General features: G+C 39.4%; 1 protein-coding gene across 2 annotated transcripts in view; it reads right to left on the bottom strand.

Annotated features, from left to right (window-relative positions):
- Positions 1-3,548: 3,548 nt before the first annotated feature.
- The window catches only part of CDH22 (cadherin 22), a 33,778-nt gene continuing 15,646 nt past the window's right edge, over positions 3,549-21,680 (bottom strand). The window contains exons 3-11 of one of the 2 annotated variants that reach the window (XM_053453617.1): positions 21,477-21,596; positions 19,315-19,482; positions 17,902-18,089; positions 12,583-12,836; positions 9,176-9,309; positions 8,890-9,011; positions 6,886-7,003; positions 5,106-5,357; positions 3,549-4,765 (exon numbers count right to left, since the gene is read on the bottom strand). In XM_053453617.1, the coding sequence (XP_053309592.1) occupies positions 4,254-4,765; positions 5,106-5,357; positions 6,886-7,003; positions 8,890-9,011; positions 9,176-9,309; positions 12,583-12,836; positions 17,902-18,089; positions 19,315-19,482; positions 21,477-21,596 (1,868 nt within the window). In that variant the 3' untranslated portion in view covers positions 3,549-4,253. Of the gene's footprint in view, positions 4,766-5,105; positions 5,358-6,885; positions 7,004-8,889; positions 9,012-9,175; positions 9,310-12,582; positions 12,837-17,901; positions 18,090-19,314; positions 19,483-21,476; positions 21,597-21,680 lie in introns of those variants that run through there. The other variant, XM_053453618.1, reaches the window with a different exon arrangement.

Raw genomic sequence — 21,680 nt, 5'->3', positions numbered from 1 at the left:
AACAATAACAATGTACATTTGCTGTCCCCTCAAAATAACTCAACACACAGCCATGATCTATAAACCTTGGCAACAAAAGTGAGTACACCCCTAAGTGCAACTGTCCAAATTGGGCCCAAAATGTCAATATTTTGTGTGACCACCATTATTTTCCAGTACTGCCTTAACTCTCTTGGGCATGGAGTTCACCAGAGCTTCACAGGTTGCCACTGGAGTCCTCTTCCACTCCGCCAAGAAGACATCATAGACCTGGTGGATGTTAGAGACCTTGCGATCCCCCACCTTCCGTTTAGGATGCCCCACAGATGCTCACTAGGGTTTAGGTCTGGAGACATGCTTGGCCAGTCCATCATCTTTACCCTCAGCTTCTTTAGCAAGGCAGTGGTCATCTTGGAGGTGTGTTTGGGGTCGTTATCATGTTGGAATAGTGCCCTGGGGCCCAGTCTCCGAAGGGAGGGGATCATGGTCTGCTTCAGTATGTCGCAGTATACGTTGGCATTCATGGTTCCCTCAATCAACTGTAACTCCCCAGTGCCCCCAGCACTCATGCAGGCCCAGACCATGACACTCCCACCTCCATACTTGACTGTAGGCAAGACACACTTGTCTTTGTACTCCTCACCTGGTTGCCGCCACACACGCTTGACACCAACTTTTCAGTAATGTCTTTATTGTAGGAATTCCATGGCATCGCACCAGGAATTATACATAGCTGTTGGATAGGCATGGGGACATAAGAACTGGACCATGGAACAATGAAAGAATGTGGACTGTTCTGATGAATCATATTTTCTTTTAGATCACATGAATGGCCATGTGCATTGCTTACCTGGAGAAAAACACATGGCACCAGAATGCATCCATGGAGGCTCCACCTCTCAACTTACAGGACTTAAAGGATCTGCTGCTAATGTCTTGGTGACAGATACCACAGCACACCTTCAGAGGTCTAGTCCATGCCTCACCGGGTCAGGGCTGTTTTGGCAGCAAAAGTGGGACGTACACAATATTAGGCAGGTGGTCATAATGTTATGGCTGACCAGTGTATACTGATATAATATAAGTAATCTTTTTTTTTTTTAACAGGAAGATGGATTGTAGGATATGTACTGGCATAAGAGGGTAGATATTTAATGCCATAACGCATATCTTAGCTGCCAAGTGGGATGAAGGAACCCTTCTTGTGTCTATCGTGCTTTTGTACAGCAGATCAGAAATGTGTCTAAAGCTCTGATTCGTAAATGGATGTGACTTCCAACAGCCTCCCACGTCTTAAGCACAATATATTTTAATCAGGCTCTTACCATGCTTTTGGGCATTCCCATGGCAAAGAAGCTTGTAGGATTCTCTGGTAAGGAGACAAACATTTATATCTTTGGCTTTTTGCCCGTTGCCATTAGATGTTCTCTTATGGTGATTTACAAAGAATGGCGCTAGGGAAAAAAAACAACAGTATTTTACGGCTATTTGCTGGAAAGCAAAAAGGAATATTTCTAAACCCAAAGTAAAAATGTATTGCAACAAAAAAATCAAAAAGACAAAGAATGCTTGAGCTCCTAAAAAGTGCACACTAATAACACTGCCATCACAACAACAGTAAAATGTTGTAACACAAATATTTGCAAATAATATTTTGGCCCAATTGCACAAAATTTCTTATGCTATACTATTCTAACTAGCGTACCTTATAAATCACCCATGATATCTTGCTTGTTTACGCCTCTGTAGCTATGCATCACTCCTTGCTATAGTTTCAAAATAAATACATTTATAATGTCTTCTTTTAGTGGGAAACATGTACCTTTCTATCGCTATCCACTAGGCCGCATTGATGGAATAGAACGCACGTGATTTTCTACTGTACTGTCCTAATCGCATCTCCCTTTTTCTTTTCCGTGACTCCTCTCTCTCTCCCTCTCTCGCTCACCTCCCCCCATATCTCTGCTTTACGGGTCTCTAAGGCCTCCTCTGATTAAATGATTTCTTCCTTTTCAGCAGAAAAACTAATAAGAGCCTCAAAGGATTTTTCTTTTGACTTAAAAAAGAACAAATATCTTAATTTGCATCCACCCTGCAAACTAATTGGTGGAAAATGAAACTGGTGAAGCTGCTTAATTAAATGAGGACAGAGTTAAAATCCGACCAGATCCTGATTAGCTGGCACATTAATTCAGTTGGTGTGAATTTAGATGAGGAGGGAGCGGAGAAGGAAGAGGGATTGGAGGAACAAAATTGAAAGGGTAAGAGAAAATGAAGACACAGGGAAATGGCACATAAAAATGAGACGATTAAAGCAAACTAGAATGACAGAGAAGATATAATAATAAAAGAAAGTTTAAAAATGCGTTTTAAAGTAAGGTTGCACACAAACGTCCAGGCAGTGTCACATAGGACAACGACTAGGCCAGGGGACCTAAGTATCTGTGACCTTGGAAATCACCTCGCCAAGTAATTCAGAGACAACATTTTAGACTGCAAGTTTAACCCCTTAAGGACCGGGCTTATTTTTTCTTTTTGTACCCTGTGGGACTGAGGTTGTTTTAACACTTTTGCGGTGCTTGTGTTCAGCTGTAATTTTCTCCTCACCCAATAAGTGTACCCACACACATTATATTTTGTTTTTTTGCAGGACAAGATGGGCTTTTTTCAGAGACCATTATTTTGATCATATCGTCGTTGATCACTTTCTAAGCTTATTTAATTTAATGGCGGTTCAGGACCGTCAAAGGTCGTTAAGCGATCGTTATTTCCATGACGGCCCTGAACCGGTCAAAGGTCGCTAAGGGGTTAAAGGCATGTTATTAAAAATGTTCTATTGGCATTAAGGGACTACTAATTATGTAAATAAACCACTGGTGACAAGTTTAGAAATGTTTTCGGCCACAGAATTTTTTCAGACATTGCCTTGCGAGATCATGTTTCAATTGCTCCCTCTGAATGTCATACGAACTTACCAATTCTTTTACCAGAGGCAATTCACAATTTTTTTAAAAGCACATCACTAATCAGGGTTACGTACAGCATTGGCATGAAATTGTGCCATGTGTCCTATTTTATCACAGTCATAAAAGATCTAGCAACAAAAACGTCACCATGAGAAATGTCCCTTAAAGAAATGTGTGTCATGTACAGGGATACCAATCGCATAACACTGATGAGGCCCATAAAGACTGAAATTATTTTCTGGGGATTGTTGGTTTTCATTGTGCAGAAGAAATGTGCCTCTCATATTGAATCTAGGCTGTTCTTTCGGGCGAGAATAGTCTCATATGCTAGTGGCAACAGCGAGCAAATATCAGAGGTCCTCCCCAATGGGGATTCATCGTAGGGCAGGTTATTTAAGTTCTGTATGTTCTTGGATGAACTAGTCTCAAACATGTGTGTATGTGGAGATATGATGACCGCTTTTAATTAACTAACCACATATACATGCAAAGTTAATACATGAATAACTTGTGAGCCATATGGCCCCTATAGAGTCCGTACCCTTGTCAAAACAGTTCTCCCTGCATCACCGTTTCCCCCCCCAGACAAAAACACAGCTAGGATTTTAGTAGAAGAAACTTTTATTCTGCCCTTTGAGGAATCACGATGAATTAACGACATTGTCGCCGGCAGCTGCTGCAGTGCATTGTGGGTCTTTTAAAAATGCATTGCACAGACAATGTTGATGGGATGGTCCTCTGGTCCAAAAGCTGATATTTTGAAAAGTTGGTATTATTTACACTGCCAGAGGCAGGTAATACAGCAGATTTCTCCTCATAAGGATTGAGCACCAATCCCACGGGGCTACCCTGTTAGACTGAAGGCTGGGACTTCTCTTCTAGAATGAGTAGAACTTGTATAATCATGGTTCCATGTGTAATGTACAGATGTGTGCATGAGAGGACTGTGTAAACAAGAGCGTTGTGACTTATTGGAGGTAAAAATGAAACGATGATTGACAGATTTATTAGTAAATGGAACATATGTATGTATATTTTTTTTTTTGCGTAAACAGATGCACTCGGCGCTTTACATTTTACAGTATAAGAAATGAGAGGTATATGATTGGTGTATAGGAAAGATCTGTAGTAATGTTACGAGATAAGTAATGACAGAACACGTTGTGTATCAAAGACATTACGTATGAAAAGTGGAACATGTTGTAGGAATTACATATTGGTAAGTAATAAATATGGAGCAGTTCTGCCCCTTTCTTGAAAGCATAAGATCTTGTCCTGGTAGCTTGTTAAAGGGGGACACTGGAGGGGCTAGGACCCCTGGCTTTCTTCTTGTCCCCTATGTCCAGCGTATAGAGCAGCCAATTGGCGGAATCTGGGGCCCCAGGAGCCCAGCTGTGAGAAGTCTTGTTCTGAGCCTGTAGACCAGCTGCTTATTGAACTCAGGGAGGCCGCACTGGAGCCCGATCCCTCAAAGACATAAGTCTGGAAGGAGTCATATGGAGGCACAGTAGAGTCCTGATCTGCGAGCCTCACCTTCCGACTGATATAATCCCTGAAGAGTGAAAAGTCCAGATCGGCTCCAGGGAGCCACTGGGGCAGCGAATGACGCTGAGAAGCAAGCGTGCTTTCTCCTCCAGCCTCACTCCCTTCACTAAAGTTATACAAGCTGCGCAAGGCAGACATGTCATAGGCCTCAGTGTCCTGCTCTCCACCTCCTTCATCATTGTACTTGATGACATTATCCCTCATGTCTTCATCCTCATCTGATGTCAAGTGGCCCTGATGGTGCCGTTTCAGAGCCAAGATAAGCAGGATAAGCACTGTGAACGGTACAAGAATTATATCATATTTAAGAATCATTTTGGATACATTAGATTTAAATTTAGGGTGTAAATTTATTTATTCTCCTTCCGCCAACCTTCATGAGATACGTTTGAAAACATGCAAACAAAGGAGAACATCCTAAGGAACTCAGCACACGCTGTCAACGGAAAATCTGGGATGTGTTTGAATACACAGTGATCAAGGAATATGGACTGCTTGACAATACACTAACTTTAAGTAACAATGAACATGCATGCACAGAAGCTCATGGAGGAAGGAGATAAAGAAGTCCAGAGGTAAGTGACATAAAACGACATAAATGCATATATTACTTACCCACCAGGATCAGAACACACACCAACAGGGCAATAAGTGCGCCAGGACTGAGGCTCCCAGCCATCACATAGGCAGTAGTGTTACAAGACTGAACAGTCCCAGAACTGTCACAACCACACACTCGGATAGTAAGAGTTCCTGTGCTGCTCAATGCTGGCGTCCCACCATCCACCACAAGAATTGGAATTAAAAACATATCCTGCTCCCGTCTGTCAAATGGCATCCGATGTGTATGCACCGAAGCAGTATTATCTGTGTGTGGACAGACAGATGTGTCATGTACTGTATTTGAGACAGGTATGTTAACTGATTGGTAGACAAACATGAGAGCAGATGAAGAAAGTGATTAGGAGATAGCGATACGTTTCTAACCTTTCTTTGTCCTGCTCGTACTAGTTAGGTACTGGGGACTTCTCTACTAGAATGAGTAGAACTCATGAATAATCATGGTTAGATGTGTAATATAAAAACTTGTAACCTAATAGGACGTAAAGATGAAACAATGATTGACAGATTTATTAGTAAATGGTAGATGTGTATGTATATTGTTATTTTTTTGCACAGACGTACTCAGCACTTTACAATTTATAATATAATAAATGACAGGTACATGATTGGTATATAGGAATGTAAGAGTTGTTTAAGATGAATGCGGATCTGTAGTAATGTTATGAGATAAGTAATGATAGTAATGAAAATGTAGGCAGACTAGATGGGATAAGGAAAGATTGCGGGTGATATTGGCAAAAACTGGGGTTTTGCAGCAGAAACAAATAATTTAAAGATTACAAGACAAAAATCATGGTAAATATTAGGAGTCCTGATAAGGATTGGCTGGCACTGCAGTGTAAAGGTTAAATGAAAAGATGCCTTTTGAGAAAGAGTTCCATGGTAAAGTCATGTCATGGCAAAATGAGCAACGACCAACAATAACTTACTGTATATGACATGTATTTGATGATTCTGGGGATCACACTGGGGTTGACTAAGAAAACTGAATGCAAAATGTACAGTTTAAAGGGCACAGACCCTTTAATCTTTACATATTTATGCCTCTTTTATACAAGCAATCTTTTCTATAGACGACAAAAAGTTATTCTTCAAAATGGGCTAATTTGTGATAGAAAGCAGCTTATTCCGTTGACATTAGAAAGTACTAATCAGCACTGATTACCTGCAGAATACAGTCCAGTTTGACTCTCCCTCTGTGTTCCCGTAGTGAGCCCCTCTTTTTTATCCCAAAACAATATTTTTATAGATCCACCAATGAAGCCATTATGGTTGAAGTGAAATTCAGCATTTCAATGTAAAGGATCAGTGTGAGAAAGGTACTTGTGACGGTCCTTATTGTTGATCACATTGAGGAATAATTTGATACTTATAGTTTAACTGGATTTAATTTCTAATACAATCAGGAAATGACAGAATATGCACAGACAAGGACATTAATGTAGTTTGTTTAGGAATAATGTAGTTTTTGGTATGATGGTAAAGACATATGATGGTGCTATATAAATCAACAATGGTTGTTTATAGGTATAGCCATGCAACACCATGTAACTACAAGGTGTACAGCTGTGACTATATAATGCCAGGTAACAAAGTTCGGAAAAGATGAAACATTAAGTCAGGATGTGATGGCGCCCACGCAATCAGTGCTGTGCCATTTGGAAACGTGGTAGGCAGCTGGATTTTCACGTAATGGGTTTTGATATTCACATGACAATGCTTGAATAGCGAAATGAGTCAAGTGATGTGAGGTGACCAGCAGAGGGCTCACCCTTGACATTGAGCAGAGTGAAGTGATGTTCCGCGCTGGACTCGGGTGCGAGCCGGAAGTAGAATCGATGTCCCCCCATTGGCTCATCTCGATCCACCACGCTGATAGTCTGAATCAGCTGCAGCAGAGGGAGCACAGTTGTATTCTCATGGCACAATATGGAGTACTGTTTTGATCAATACATTTGCTATAGGCAAAGTCTAGATTTCAGGTATCTAATGCCTGCCTGTTTTAGACAATGTATAAAATGGAATCTTCTTTATGCAAAGCATGTGAGATATTAAACAAAAAAGAACAAAATCCTACTTAAAAAAAAAAAAAAGTTTTAGACTTTTTTTTGCAAACCTCTAAATGAATCAGGATTAAGAACAATTAAGTATCTTGGGGCTGAATCACAAAAAGCTGTTTGACATGAGAAAAATATGTGAAGGGCTTTATGAACCTAATTCACAGGAGAAAGTCGCTGTGTTTGGCCTTTTGGTCTTTTTAGCACCTCACCACAACTTACCCACAAACCACTGTTAACCAACTCACTCCTAGTGACTTCAGTTCAACCTCCCACCAGGACATTAGATCAAAGCTCCAATTCACGTTATGACACTTACAGATGTGGGCATGTTGGGAGGAAGCTGCCAGAATTCTTTTTAACTGAGAAGTCTGGCATTCATTGTGGGGCACAAATCTGGAACATGGATCGCATAGCTAGACCTTAAATTTTAAATTTAGAAGCCCTTTTAATGATCATCAAACACAAACAATAATATTCAAATGTCAATTATAATGCTGTAGTCAGTTAAAACATCAACGACGTGTAATTTTCCCTTTCATTTTACTTTTCCTCCTGGGTTTCCTTTTATTTTATGCTATGTTGTAATATACAAAATCCTAAAACAAGCTAATATGATATATCCATACACACAACCACATCAAGGAAGCATAGTCAGCTAACATTATAACTTCCTTAAGCTTTTACTCAAGCATTTAGTGCCTTTTAACAAGGGCAGACCATGTTACCATTTCTTATCCAGCTCTGTAGTGGTCCACTCATCCTAACCTCAGGGCACATTATCATGTCAGCTAGTTGTTATTGGCCAAGTGTACTGCGCCTCAGGAATAAACTACTTCTTCTAGATTTACATAAAAAGTGATTTTCTATATATCATTTTTTCACCAATTAGAGTAAATAAAAAGAATACAGTGGTTTTCGTTTTAGTAAATGTAACAGGCATCACACGTTACAAGAGTATATGTGGGTATTCAATAACTAACTCGAAATAGTATTGGTGGTTTCTGTATACACCTTTCCATTCCCTACTTTTAATAAAAAAATAATAATAATTATAATATGGTCTAACGATATCCTGAAGTTAATCATGGGAGGATTCTAGTATGGATCACAGCATTAGGTCTGGTGACAGAATATGAAATGAAGATAAAGTTCAGGTTGCACAACTTGTTCTGAAACCAAAAACGTTCTTTGCAGTGAAGAGGCTGAGGGCTGGTCTAGTTTTGGCGATGCACTGGGCTAGTAGGTAGGGAGGCAAAAATGGAAACACTGTAGTTGGTGTAGCAGGTTTAATGTCTAAATAGACTTTAGTGACTTACAGCAAATCCTAGATGATGCTTCAGACTTTTTCCCCCCATTAGGGGCAAATATTCAATTAAGGGCATGTGTACATTCAGTGTACTACTACTATAAACCCTTGTCCCAACACTCAATCAAGAAGTCCAACCAAACTGTCAAAATTAGTCCTACACGGAGACAACCTTAGCCATAGATAAGTTTCAGCTCCGCTAACAAGACATGATGTGTTTCAGAAGATAGCTTAATGGCGTCTAATGGGTTGTTATACAAAGAGTTAATTCCGGAGTTGGTGAAAAGATAGTTTTTGTAAGGGTGATCTCATCAACACAACAAGCGACAGGATTTGCCAGCTGATCGCAACCAAAATTGCCCTTTACAAAATCCCCATTAATGATATTGTGGTGTCAGTTTATAGTTACCTGCCCAGGTAGAGCATCCTCACACACTGAAGATTCATGAGGTGTAGCAAGTTCAGGGGGATTATCATTCACATCCAGTATCCTAATCCGTAAAGGCAGAACTGTCATTTTTAGCGGATCACCTGTGGGATAAATTATTTATCAATGCCTGGCCTTAACAGATGAAAACTACGGTGTTTGCACTGAATAACCAAACATATGAATATACTAATTTGTGGCTTCGGCTCATATCTTCAATTAAGCACAGTGACTAGGTCACAACTGAAGGCATACTGGTCCTACAAACCTGCTTCCCTTGCCTGCACCGTCAGATTGTGCCACCCCGAGGTCTCCCGGTCCAGTGCTTTTGCGATCCTAATTTCACCAGATTCATTGTCAATATCAAAAATGTCTTCATCTAAGCTTCCATTCAATGAATATCTACAATAAGTAGGAGTTAAAGGGTATGTTAATACACAGACAGGGAAATCTAGAATATACAAAATAGTATATTTATTTATCTCAAAGCAAGAAAGTGGGACAAGAAAATAACCAGGCAAGAAAATAAGAATAAAAGAGAGTTGGGTGGAGCAAAAGAATAAGTTACACACAGATATGTAAGAATATGAAAAAAAAATATATCACAGGTTGGAAAAACATCCTTCATGTTAGTTGTATCAAGGCTGAGTGTCGCCAGCTGGAGAAAAATGCTCCTACATACATGCTCCTGTGCTGTTCTTTTAGCAAAACATACAATACAATGCATCTTACAGGGTGACAATTGCTTGTCAATTAGGCATCAGGCTTTGATTAAACTCAATCTTTTGGCTAAGATCTACTGAGAAGGTGAAGACACATTAAAGGAGGTATATTTCAGAACATACAGATTAGGTCTGGAACTCATAACTGTGGTGCTTTGATGAGGTGTACACTTGAGCGCACATTTAGAGAACACGGATTGCACCTAGACCTTTGGGTGAAGGATACATTGTGGCAATGCCAGTCATGGGCTAGGTCTGTATGGCACCATTTTTTATTATTATTCATGTGCACAGCACCGTTTTGTGCACATTTGCCACTGAGGGCTTGATGATTTTTTTTGCATGCAGTGCAAATGCTACAATGGAGCTGGGTCACTGAAGACTTGGTTACTGGTGGGAGCGGTGGACTGGCCCTTTGGCTACCACTTTCCCTTGATGACTTCAGGGGGGGGGGTGCGCCAGGACTGAGGCTCCCAGCCATCACATAGGCAGTAGTGTTACAAGACTGAACAGTCCCAGAACTGTCACAACCACACACTCGGATAGTAAGAGTTCCTGTGCTGCTCAATGCTGGCGTCCCACCATCCACCACAAGAATTGGAATTAAAAACATATCCTGCTCCCGTCTGTCAAATGGCATCCGATGTGTATGCACCGAAGCAGTATTATCTGTGTGTGGACAGACAGATGTGTCATGTACTGTATTTGAGACAGGTATGTTAACTGATATTTGGTAGACAAACATGAGGAGCTATAAGGGTAGATGAAGAAAGTGATTAGGGACACGTGTCTAACCTTTCTTTGTCCTGCTCGTACTAGTTAGGTACTAGGGACTTCTCTACTAGAATGAGTAGAACTCATGAATAATCATGGTTAGATAATAATATAAAAACTTGTGCATGAGAGGACTCTAAACAAGTGCATTGTGACTTAATAGGAGGTAAAGATGAAACAGTGATTGACAGATTTATTAGTAAATGGTAGATATGTATGTATATTGTTCTTTTTTTTGTGCAGACGTACTCAGCACTTTACAATTTATAGTATAATAAATGACAGGTACGTGATTGGTATATAGGAATGTAAGAGATGTAATGTTATGAGATAAGTAATGATAGTAATGAAAATGTAGGCAGACTAGATGGGATGAAAGGTACTTATCTACCATCAAATTATGTGAAGGGACCATAAAGAAAGATTGTGGGTGATATTGGCAAACATGGGGGTTTTGAAGCAGAAACAAGTAATTTAAAGATTACAAGACAAAAATCATGGTAAATATTAGGAGTCCTGATAAGGATTGGCTGGCACTGCAGTGTAAAGGTTAAATGAACAGATGCCTTTGAGAAAGAGTTCCATGGTAAAGTCATGTCATGGCAAAATGAGCAACAACCAACAATAACTTACTGTATATGACATGTATTTGATGGTTTTGGGTACCATACTGGGGTTGAATAAGAAAACTGAATGCAAAATGTACAGTTTAAGGGGCACAGACCCTTTAATCTTTACATATTTTTGCCTCTTTTATACCAGCAATCTTTTCTATAGATGACAAAAAGTTATTCTTCAAAATGGGCTAATTTGTGATAGAAAGCAGCTTATTCTTTTGACATTAGAAAGTACTAATCAGCACTGATTACCTGCAGAATACAGTCCAGTTTGACTCTCCCTCTGTGTTCCCGTAGTGAGCCCCTCTTTTTTATCCCAAAACAATATTTTTATAGATACATGCTCCTGTGCTGTTCTTTTAGCAAAACATACAATACAATGCATCTTACAGGGTGACAATTGCTTGTCAATTAGGCATCAGGCTTTGATTAAACTCAATCTTTTGGCTAAGATCTACTGAGAAGGTGAAGACACATTAAAGGAGGTATATTTCAGATCATACAGATTAGGTCTGGAACTCATAACTGTGGTGCTTTGATGAGGTGTACACTTGAGCGCACTTAGAGAACACGGATTGCACCTAGATCTTTGGTGAAGGATACATTGTGGCAATGCCAGTCATGGGCTAGGTCTGTATGGCACCATTTTTTATTATTATTCATGTGCACAGCACCGTTTTGTGCACATTTGCCACTGAGGGCTTGATGATTTTTTTTTGCATGCAGTGCAAATGCTACAATGGAGCTGGGTCACTGAAGACTTGGTTACTGGTGGGAGAGGTGGACTGGCCCTTTGGCTACCACTTTCCCTTGATGACTTCAGGGTTTCCCCTCTTCAGGGGGGTTTACGATGACCGGGCCCACCTGCTGGCCTTTTAGGCCAGGAAAGGAAGTGGCCATATATTCCTTCAGGAAGTGTGACTTCTGAAGACGAAGACTGAGGACCCAGTGATCCACTGTGTCCTCATATATATGACACAATCACCCTCACCTTCCTTACTGATGAAAAAAGCAAAATGCCTCAAGCTCCCAAATAAATAAAAAATGTGCTTTTCATGTACTTTCATGTTAGCGTGTGTGTATATATATATATATATATATATATATATATATATATATATATATATATATATATATATATATATATATGTGATACAGTATATATATACATACACACACACACACACTACTGTTTAAGAGTTGGGGGTTTTGTCCATTAAAATAACATGAAGTAGATCAGAAATACAGTGTAGACGTTGTTAATGTTATAAATGACTATAATAGCTGAAGGCCTTTTATCACTCTCATCACTCCTGTGTTCCAATGGCACGTTATGTTCGCCAATGCAAGTTAAAGTTTAAAAGGCTAATCGATCATTAGAAAACACTTATTTATGTTACGCAGCTAGAAATTTCCTTGAAAACAGCTGACCCCAAACTTTTGAAAGGTAGTGTATATATAAATAAATGTAACCACTCACAGCATGCACTCAGTCATCGAATGAAGCTCTGTACACATGCACAGTGTAACCACAAGCACTTACATTATGATACATTCAGTACCTTATAGGGTTATTGGCTTTATCGGGGTCAACAGCTGTAACCGCGCCAATTACAGACCCAATGTGGGCATCTTCTGACACTTCTATCACCCCATCCAGAGGCTCAAATCTGGGGGGTTCATCAACATCCAGGACAGACACCTTTACAATAGCCTGATCCCGGAAAGTGCCCAGGTCAGTGAAGCGAGGGTCCACAAAGCGATTTTGAGCTTCTAGCACCAGCGAATGCTCCTTCTGTGTCTCAAAATCTAGGGACTGAAACAAAGAGAATACATGCCTCATTCAATTACCACAACTCATCGTCAGATTTCTCTTAGGATGAATCCAACTGAACCCCTTAGCTACTAAGATATTATATTATATTATGTAGACAGATATAACAAATATATGTAGATGATATAACTACTGCCATTAAACAAAATCCACCGCTTGTTAGAAATGATTATTGTACATTGGTGACAAGAGTATTCTTGTTAATGATTGGCTCGTAATTGCTTTAAGATAAAAGAACAGAGTTGAGCTGGAATCCAAATGATGTTTGGTCTGTAGACTAGCGGCGGCTCCTTGGCTGTTTTGTTAATACTGCAGTCACAGCCAAGCCAGGATGGCTGCGGAATAAAAACAGAGCTAATAATGGTAATTGGGATCGACTTCAAGTCGGCTCGATCGATAAATCAGCGAAATCTTATGTACGGAGCAACTTAAAACCTAATAAATAACAACAAATTAAAATTATTTTTAATTAATCTAATTCGTCAGAGTCTTTACCTGGATGTAATATTAATTTTCAAAGTGACGGCAGTGCATATTTCTCACTTGCGCTAATCTAGTACATTAAACAAGCTGGGTTTGTTAATGCAATGTATCGAGAAACAAAGGATTGCTCCTAACAAGAAGACGCTTGGTGCAGGTAGACTCTGTATCTTCTACTTTTTTCCTGGGAATATTGAAGAAATCACCGTAGGCTATTATTAGCTTGTGGCTACACCAGATGTGCATTAGGAAAGCAAGCGTAGGATAAGCAATGCCAAGTAGAGCAGCTTGTTCTATGTGACATTATTTCATTTAGGGTGTGCCACCTTCAATTTGGAGGATACATGGTTAAAATGGCTGGCACTAGGTTTAGAGAAACAATTTTACCCTTGTCTTCTCTTATTTATGGTTTTTAGTTAACAAGGACACCAGGGTGTCTAGAATAAAATGAAACGTCTCTTTAGAAAGTATTTCCTCATGGCTGGATTCTTTATGTGGGTTATCTTAGAAGGAGGTTTGCAAAGTGAGATGCTAAGATTAAACAAAAAGCCCATTGACTTTCACCTTTCTGTGATATGACTAGTTGGATTGATCCAGATAAAGGCAAACAAATAGAAATAAAATAAAATTCAGCACACAGAAATCATATATATATATAAAAAAAATATAATGATTTCATGGAAATTCAGAATAAGTCGCTGATCAACAACTTTTTAACAGTTGTTATATGCTATGCATATTCGCAAAGACCTTTCTTGCCAAAAAAGCATTCCAGCTAATTCCTAAAGCATATAAAAACTATGAAGAGGAACTATAGCCATTTTTATTACTAGTATCAGATATAGTCATTTTTAAATCAGTTGTAGTATTTGCAGCATATAATGTTTTCAGGCAGCTGCATATCAGCCATGTGTTCTATATGTGTTATAGCTCAGTCTTCATAACTACATTTCCACCTACCACCGGTGGCGTATTTACCCTCGGTGTTGCCCTAGGCCTAACCCAGCGCAGCATAACCTGCCACTCCCTATGATATCCTTCCTAGTAGGCACTGGGATGTGACGTCGTATCCCAGGGCTCCACTATTAAAAGCATGGAAAAGAACTATGGAGGACTGTGTCAACTCGGAACGCCCCTCCATAGTGATCAGTGATCTCCCTTTCAAAGGCCCATTGACTAGTGGCAATCAGCCTCCCCGTCAGATGGCCTAGGCCAGAATACGCTACTGCTTACCCCATAACAGAAATGCAGGAGGTTTCATTGGCAGGATATGTTCTTCATAAAAAATGAATGAGGTCTTACATAGACTTTTGTTTGCATGGCACATCATTGAGTTTGTATATAGACAGAAGAAAATAAATTATTCGTTATACGTTAACTTTATCAGTGCTTTCATTTGTATTTATTCCAAAAACTATTGAATGATTGCACAGGACTGGGCTGTGATATCAAGTCCATTGGGGTAGTCTGTCTTTGGGCCACTACATTAATGGGACATTAAGCTGAGCTTGGTCCCCACAATGAGAATTGCCAGCTTCTCCTGGAACAAAGAAGGAACATTCTTCTGCATATTAATCAAACCAAACAAGGGACTTGTTTTTGACCCTTAGGGTAGAAGTAAATACAGCAAACATTTAAAGATACAGTCGAAGGTTACTCAGAAACATCATCCAACACTTAAACGTGATCCAAATGTCAGTATGGTTCCATCTACTCCTTGTTAACTAGTCCATTCCACCCTAATTTAGGTTGACGTAAATCCAGCATAACTGATGGGATGTCTTTGAGAAACGTCGACAAGCATCAGTTCAGCCAGTACATGCATTCTACATATACAGAGGTGCTACAGAGCAATTGCTTGCTTGTCAGAAGTCCTCTGAGTCCCCCATTCACACACACCTAATCCAGCATTCATACACCAAGCATTTCTGTGTCACTAGGGAAACATCCTAAACCTAACACATGTTTTGTCTGTATTTGTTAGACAAATACTGAAGTGGCTCAGGGTGCCAGGGTATAATTTAAAAAAAGCTGGGCATGTAACAGAAAAATAGAGCTATAAAAACTAAAGAGGAAGAAAAAAAGGATAGGAATAAGGAATTAAGGAATTAAAAATAAAAGGAAGATGAAGGAAAGAACAATCAGGTGGCATAAGGAGGTTAAGAAGGCAGGTGAAGTGGATAGTAAAATGGGAATAAGAGGAGATTTAAGAAACAAGAAAGGCTTTATGAGTAGAGAGAAATACTGATTTAAAGGAAATACTGAAGAGAGAAAAACATCTATAAAATGGGAGAATAACTAAGCTGTCCCTGCACTGATTTTTCTGACAGACTCATCCAAGAACGACTATTCACTAGAGGGACAGCAGGAAAGGTGAGTGAATACTTATAATTTAATAGAGCTATACCCTTTTGAAGGTCCCAGAGGGTCCATAAGTTATCCACATTGATAAATAACTGGGTAGTGGAGCCAAACACGCTTCTTGCGCGGGGGTACTATGTAGTCTACATATTATTATTTAGGCTTCCACGTTTCTCATGCAAGTCAATCCCTCTATAAAAGTAACACAAATGCTTAGCAGATGTACAAGTCCTGGGCAAATGAATATTTTATCCTGTCATTTCTTAGACTACTATAATAGAGTTTTATATTTTTTTTTATTTGTCATATATAATGTGTTCTATATTTCACAGTGAATAAATCTGACATAAAGTGTAATTTCCACGGGCTATAAATCTGACAATTAACAAACAGCTATAAAGATATGAAATGAAAAGAATGACTTGCTTTCAAATGTTAATCAAGAGATATTTGGCTCATTCTTTATTCCCCATGATCTTCTCTTGTTGTTGTAATTACTTTAGCATTCTACTCTTGAGATCGTGTTCTACCATCCACTGACCCTTGACTGGCTTGTCTACTTCTTTCGTTATGCTGTCCATCAGAAAGGTTAGGCTGTATCAGACCAATATTAGGTCAACAACCCAGAGCAAGTATGAGATATACTTCCACTAGATGTGGAAAAAATGTCTGGCAGTTAATTTAAAAATTCTGTAATAATGCACGAAGTTCATTCAATCAAATAATGCTTTACATTAAAGTGTCTGGCGTAGCCGATATCTAAATAAATCCTGCAGTACTACAATTGAAACATTGACCTCAAAAGGTTAAGGTCTCCTTAGGAAATTGTAAACTGAATGCATGTTTTTTCAGCAGTAGCAAGATGTTGCTGTGCGTTTATGACCAAAAGTTAATGTGTCTGCTAGCACAAGACAACTGAGGCTTAATATTTACTGCATTAAAAAGGCCCTTACCTCTATCTGAAATGCAAATGCCAAAAAAGCCACCTTAGGAAGCATAACATAAATTCCCATTTAAATTCCATAGTTATTCCTTTAAATGTGTCTTTGTAGAAAAACCGCGGTTTAAATGCTATGCTTTGCTTCAAACCACTAAAAACTCTAGCCGCTTAAACTTTAACACGGTATAAATAGTTTAATAGCGACTTCAAGGAGAAACACGATATCTGAAATGGATGATCTGGGGGCAACTCGATTGAGGGACAAACAAAGCATGATGTGCACACGCGTGTGTTCCACAAAGGAGGGCAGAAAATGAAACAAAGAAATATATAATTTGACAACAGATAAGAACCATTCTACCCATCTGGTCTGCCCATTGTTTCCTGATGTAGAAACCTCAACATGATTTGGTCCTTGTTTTTTTTTTTTATGTTCATGAGAACCTTATGTATATCCCATGCATACTTATATCACCACGGTAACCTCTACCACGCTCTTGGTGATGTAAATCTTCCTTACTTCTAAGCTTCTGGCCCTCTGGTTTCTGACTATGACCTCTTATCCTGTTTTCCTTCTTTGAAATACACCCGGGACCACCCGCTGACGTCAGTGTGCAGTCCTGGCCGCGTCCCGCAAGGGAAGGCTCCGGGTACTCCGGAGCCCAGAAGTTCCAAGGTATTATCATATGCCCTCTTCTTGAGGTCCTTTAGCCTTCCCTGAATTGTTTATCCTGCAAACTGTTCAACATTTTAGTAGCCCTTCTCTGAACCCATATCATTCTGGAGTCTGGGGTCTGGCTAACACAATGAATAGATGAGAACAGCCCCCCCCCCCACTGACCTGGTGCCCTAGGCCTAGATAGATGATACGTCACTGTGTGTTTTTATACACATAAATAGTAATAAAAAGGAAAAGCTAAAAGTTGTTTCTCTAGCTCAGAGAGAGAGTCTTAGGTATTTTGGTGAACAAAATAAATACTGGAGGGCATCTGCCATGTTTTCCCATTTTCCCATTCACTACTCACTGCTTGTATGGAACTCAATTGGGTTTAAGACAATGAAGGACATCATCACATGCCCCCGAGGCATACCTTGGCACTTACGTCACTGATATATAAGATGATCAACACGACAGTGGTGTCTCTAACATAGGGGTTGATTACATAAGCATTTTCAGGCATTTTAGCTCTGGATGTAAACCGCAAAATGATTGTTATGAAGGCATGCCAGATCCATCAAGCAGCTTCGGTTTATACTTATTGATACCTGTAGTATACTTAGCACAGCCTCCTGTGTGACGACATCTGTGGTTACGCTGAATATGGCTTTCGAATCTTGCTGCTGAATCTGATAGAACATGTCTGTGTTCTCACCAACATCTGCATCTTCTGCTTTCACCCTTCCAATTATAGAGCCTGGAGGCGCTGACTCCAAAACACTAAATTGGTACAGTTCTAAACGGAAGAACAGGGAACATAAGGTAGAGCCTAAAGCATGAATGGAGATCTATGACATTATATATTATCCACAATTCTAATACACATCTATACAGAGCATTTTATTCATGGTGATTAATATAAAAATGACCACCTGCCATTCTGCATTATATTCCTAAAATTGCTGCCTAATCTTATAATATTTATTATAATAGTGTTAAAAATGTTACAAAGCACAGTTTTAAGAACCCCTAGCAAAAGGGGCAGACATTGTATAAGCCAGTTAAAGCATTGTAGCTGTAGGATTCCCATGCAACTGTCAATGAGGGATTACAGGACAAAGAAAAGTCTTTGGTGGAAGCAGATGTGATATCAGAGCCGGAAAGCATAAATCTGAATAACTTGAAAACTGATCATTAAATAAACATAATAGTAGTAAACGTGATGGATGATTCGTGTCTTACATGTGACAGTTTCTATTTAGCCAAACCAATTATGGAATATATGACATATTTGCACTTGCTTGCAGCCATTGTACTGCTAACCCTCAAATAAATATATTGACACTTAATATAAATAACATTCTCTGTGGCACTCTTTATTAACATTCTCAATGCTAGTGTTTTTTTCCGAACAATCTCCTTCTACATTTAGTGCATATATTGTTTATGGTATTCCATATCTATCGATCTCTTTAATAGCCAAGTCCAGCGACCTCTCCCCCTTCAGTCTTTAGACAAGTTCTTTTGATGACCATATTATATATTTGGCAGGGTTTTCTTCAAAATCAATGATAAAAAACTATAATATAGTCTAAACACACTTCATAACCCATCCTTATATATGCTGTTAATCTACTCTTGGCACTCTGCAGTTTGTGGGTTGTACAGAAATGGATGAGTATTTCAGGTTGGTCCAGGGGTGCTTTGAGGCAGAGGCAAGGGAGATCCACTACTAGGTGGCTGGTGGCAAACAAGGTTGATCTGAGGAGATCAGAGAACTCCTTCTGACTGGCCCAGATTTAAAATATTAAAAGACTAGAGTGAGAGAAACTTAGATACAATATATATATCTATAACTCCATGTTACTACAGTTTAATGATTCACAATTTCAGATATAACAGATGTTAGAATATAATCCTTCTGCACGTTACTTATTCTCATAAACAGGCCATTTGGTTTTTCTTCTTGACTTGTTCTTACTGGACTAACACTCTCGACACACTCTCACATTTGTACTTACTTTGAGGGAATCTAGGCGGGTTGTCGTTAACATCTGTAATCACAATTGTAACCGTGGTGGAACCAGACAGGCCTCCCAACTGCCCTGCCATGTCTGTGGCTTGGATTACAAGGTCGTAGCGATCCTCAGACTCACGGTCAAGATCTGACACCGCTGTACGGATAACACCTAAAAGATAAAACAAACCAGCAAAACATCGCTCAGAGTCTATACCCGAGTATAGATTTTATTTTGCCTTGATGTTGTAGCTTTTTAAAGTCATGGACAGCCCAGTGCTCAGATTAGATGGTTCTTATAGTCCATCAAATTCAGTTTCTGTGTCTTTCTTAGTACAAAGGCTCTCTTCTGCCCCAACTAAAGACTATGAAGAGGTAGAAACCATGAGACTTCAAAAGCACATTCCTTTATAGTGTTCTATAACTAAGACTTTTGCGTATTGAGGAACTGTGTAACTACTGTGTATCTACATACATTTTCAAACCTTAAACTGCATGACAAATACTGTATGTTACCCCTACACATTATGGGGCATGAAAAGCTCCAGCCAGCAGTGCGTAGACAGCCATATATAATTTTAATCAAGACAATCAGCTATAGGGGATGCTATTATTATTTGATGAATATCCCTAAATTCTGCACAAGCATTTTTAAGCAGGTAAAAATGGATCAGTGCCACCCATTACATGTTTGGTACCCCACCACATCACATTAGGTAAGACATACACAAATGACATATTTTAACCCACACAGATCACCTCATCACGGATACTTTGATGTTCGAAATACTGAACACACTGAATACACGTTTAACCGTTTGACTAAAGCTTTAAGGTCTTTTTCCAGAAGTGAAATGCTGTGAATCTAACGCCAAGCAGTGTGCAAAAGGATAAAACCTAAGAGCTTTGGAGAAAAAATACGTACGTAGTGGTGGTGGTGGTGTACCATGCATGCTAAGGAACGTATTTTGATGACCTTCAACTGTGACTGTTTGTGACTAAAAAGAAACCAGCCTGGCCCTGCTGAAAATTAACCCAGCAAACAACCAAGAAACAAGTACAAGCTTCCAGTACTATAGACTGCATGCATCCATACAAAGAATCCTCCTCTTCAAAAGAAGAATACACCAAAAGACTGAGTGAGCAATGTCATATTTCATAATGTGGCGTTATGACAACTTGACAAGGTGCAATCGGGGTAACAGAAAGGGTTGGAAAGAGGAAAGCTATGTCCTTGACCAGATATGGTGCTTCATTTCAGAACTTGGCCTGGAAAAGGGCGCTTGTACGTTGATTAATAGAGGGAGGCAAGTGACGCTGTTATGGCAGAGTCGTAATTTTCCCTGTGGGACGGCTACAGCGGTGAGACACGTCTGCGGGAGCTAAAGCAGTAATAGGGTCAATTATGTTGTAAAGGCAGAGATTTATCCTGGTCAGCGCTTATGGATGCTTACGGTTTATCAAGCAACTTGGAATTGGCTTACAGGTGTGTGCAGGCTGTGATGTTAATTGCCTGATAAGCCTACAAACTTGAAAGGTTTGCAATGAATGCAGCTGACAGCGAGGACAGTCTCTTGACTACATAGTTAGGGAGCCTATAAATGCCAGGCATGTGTGAGCTGAGATTGGGTCTGCTGCTTTCATCAAAACTAGCTACAGGAGATGAGACACCGGGGGGCCTTTATTGTTGGGCTACAAATCCCACAACTTCAATCAGCATCTGGATAAGTATTATGGGAGTTGCATTAACTCATTGTTGGTCTTTGGATTGATATGAGCATTAAATAGGAAAAGAGCACAGACTGTATCTTAGTGATATGCAAAATGCTTCACAAACTATCTTGTATGTTTGACCCTCTTCATATATACAAAAAACACAAAACTATTTGTAACGATGCAAAAGACATTTAGATTACAAAATTAAACATTTTACCCATGGTTGCATATTGTAAACGGCAACATGAGCAGTGCCTTTTCTTTCTCAAAAAATATATTATTTATGTTTTTGGCCTTAAGATCAAGTCATTGCGATGTAGATAAAACAAAATCCTTAGATACTTTAGAAATAAAATATAATAATATTTGCACAGCTTTATTTCCCTTTTCACAGTTGTTGGCAGCTACAACAAACTTACTTGATAGTGTATGTCGTATTACATGCCTCACCTGTTTTGCTGTCCACAGTAAAGTGTTTTTCTCCCTCTACGACGCTATATACAACTCTTGCACTGCTTCCATAAGCTGGGTCATCGGCATCCCACGCTGACACCACCATGACAGATGTGCCTGAAATGGGAGTTCAGAACAAAGAATACAACGTGCTTTCTTCTAACTCACCTTTACATTCAGAATTATAGTTTCCAATTTCAT

This window comes from Spea bombifrons, chromosome 13, assembly GCF_027358695.1.
Source record: "Spea bombifrons isolate aSpeBom1 chromosome 13, aSpeBom1.2.pri, whole genome shotgun sequence".
NCBI lineage: Eukaryota > Metazoa > Chordata > Amphibia > Anura > Pelobatidae > Spea > Spea bombifrons.
Note: the sequence above shows the minus strand (reverse complement) of the source record. Positions and strands in the feature narration are given on the sequence as shown.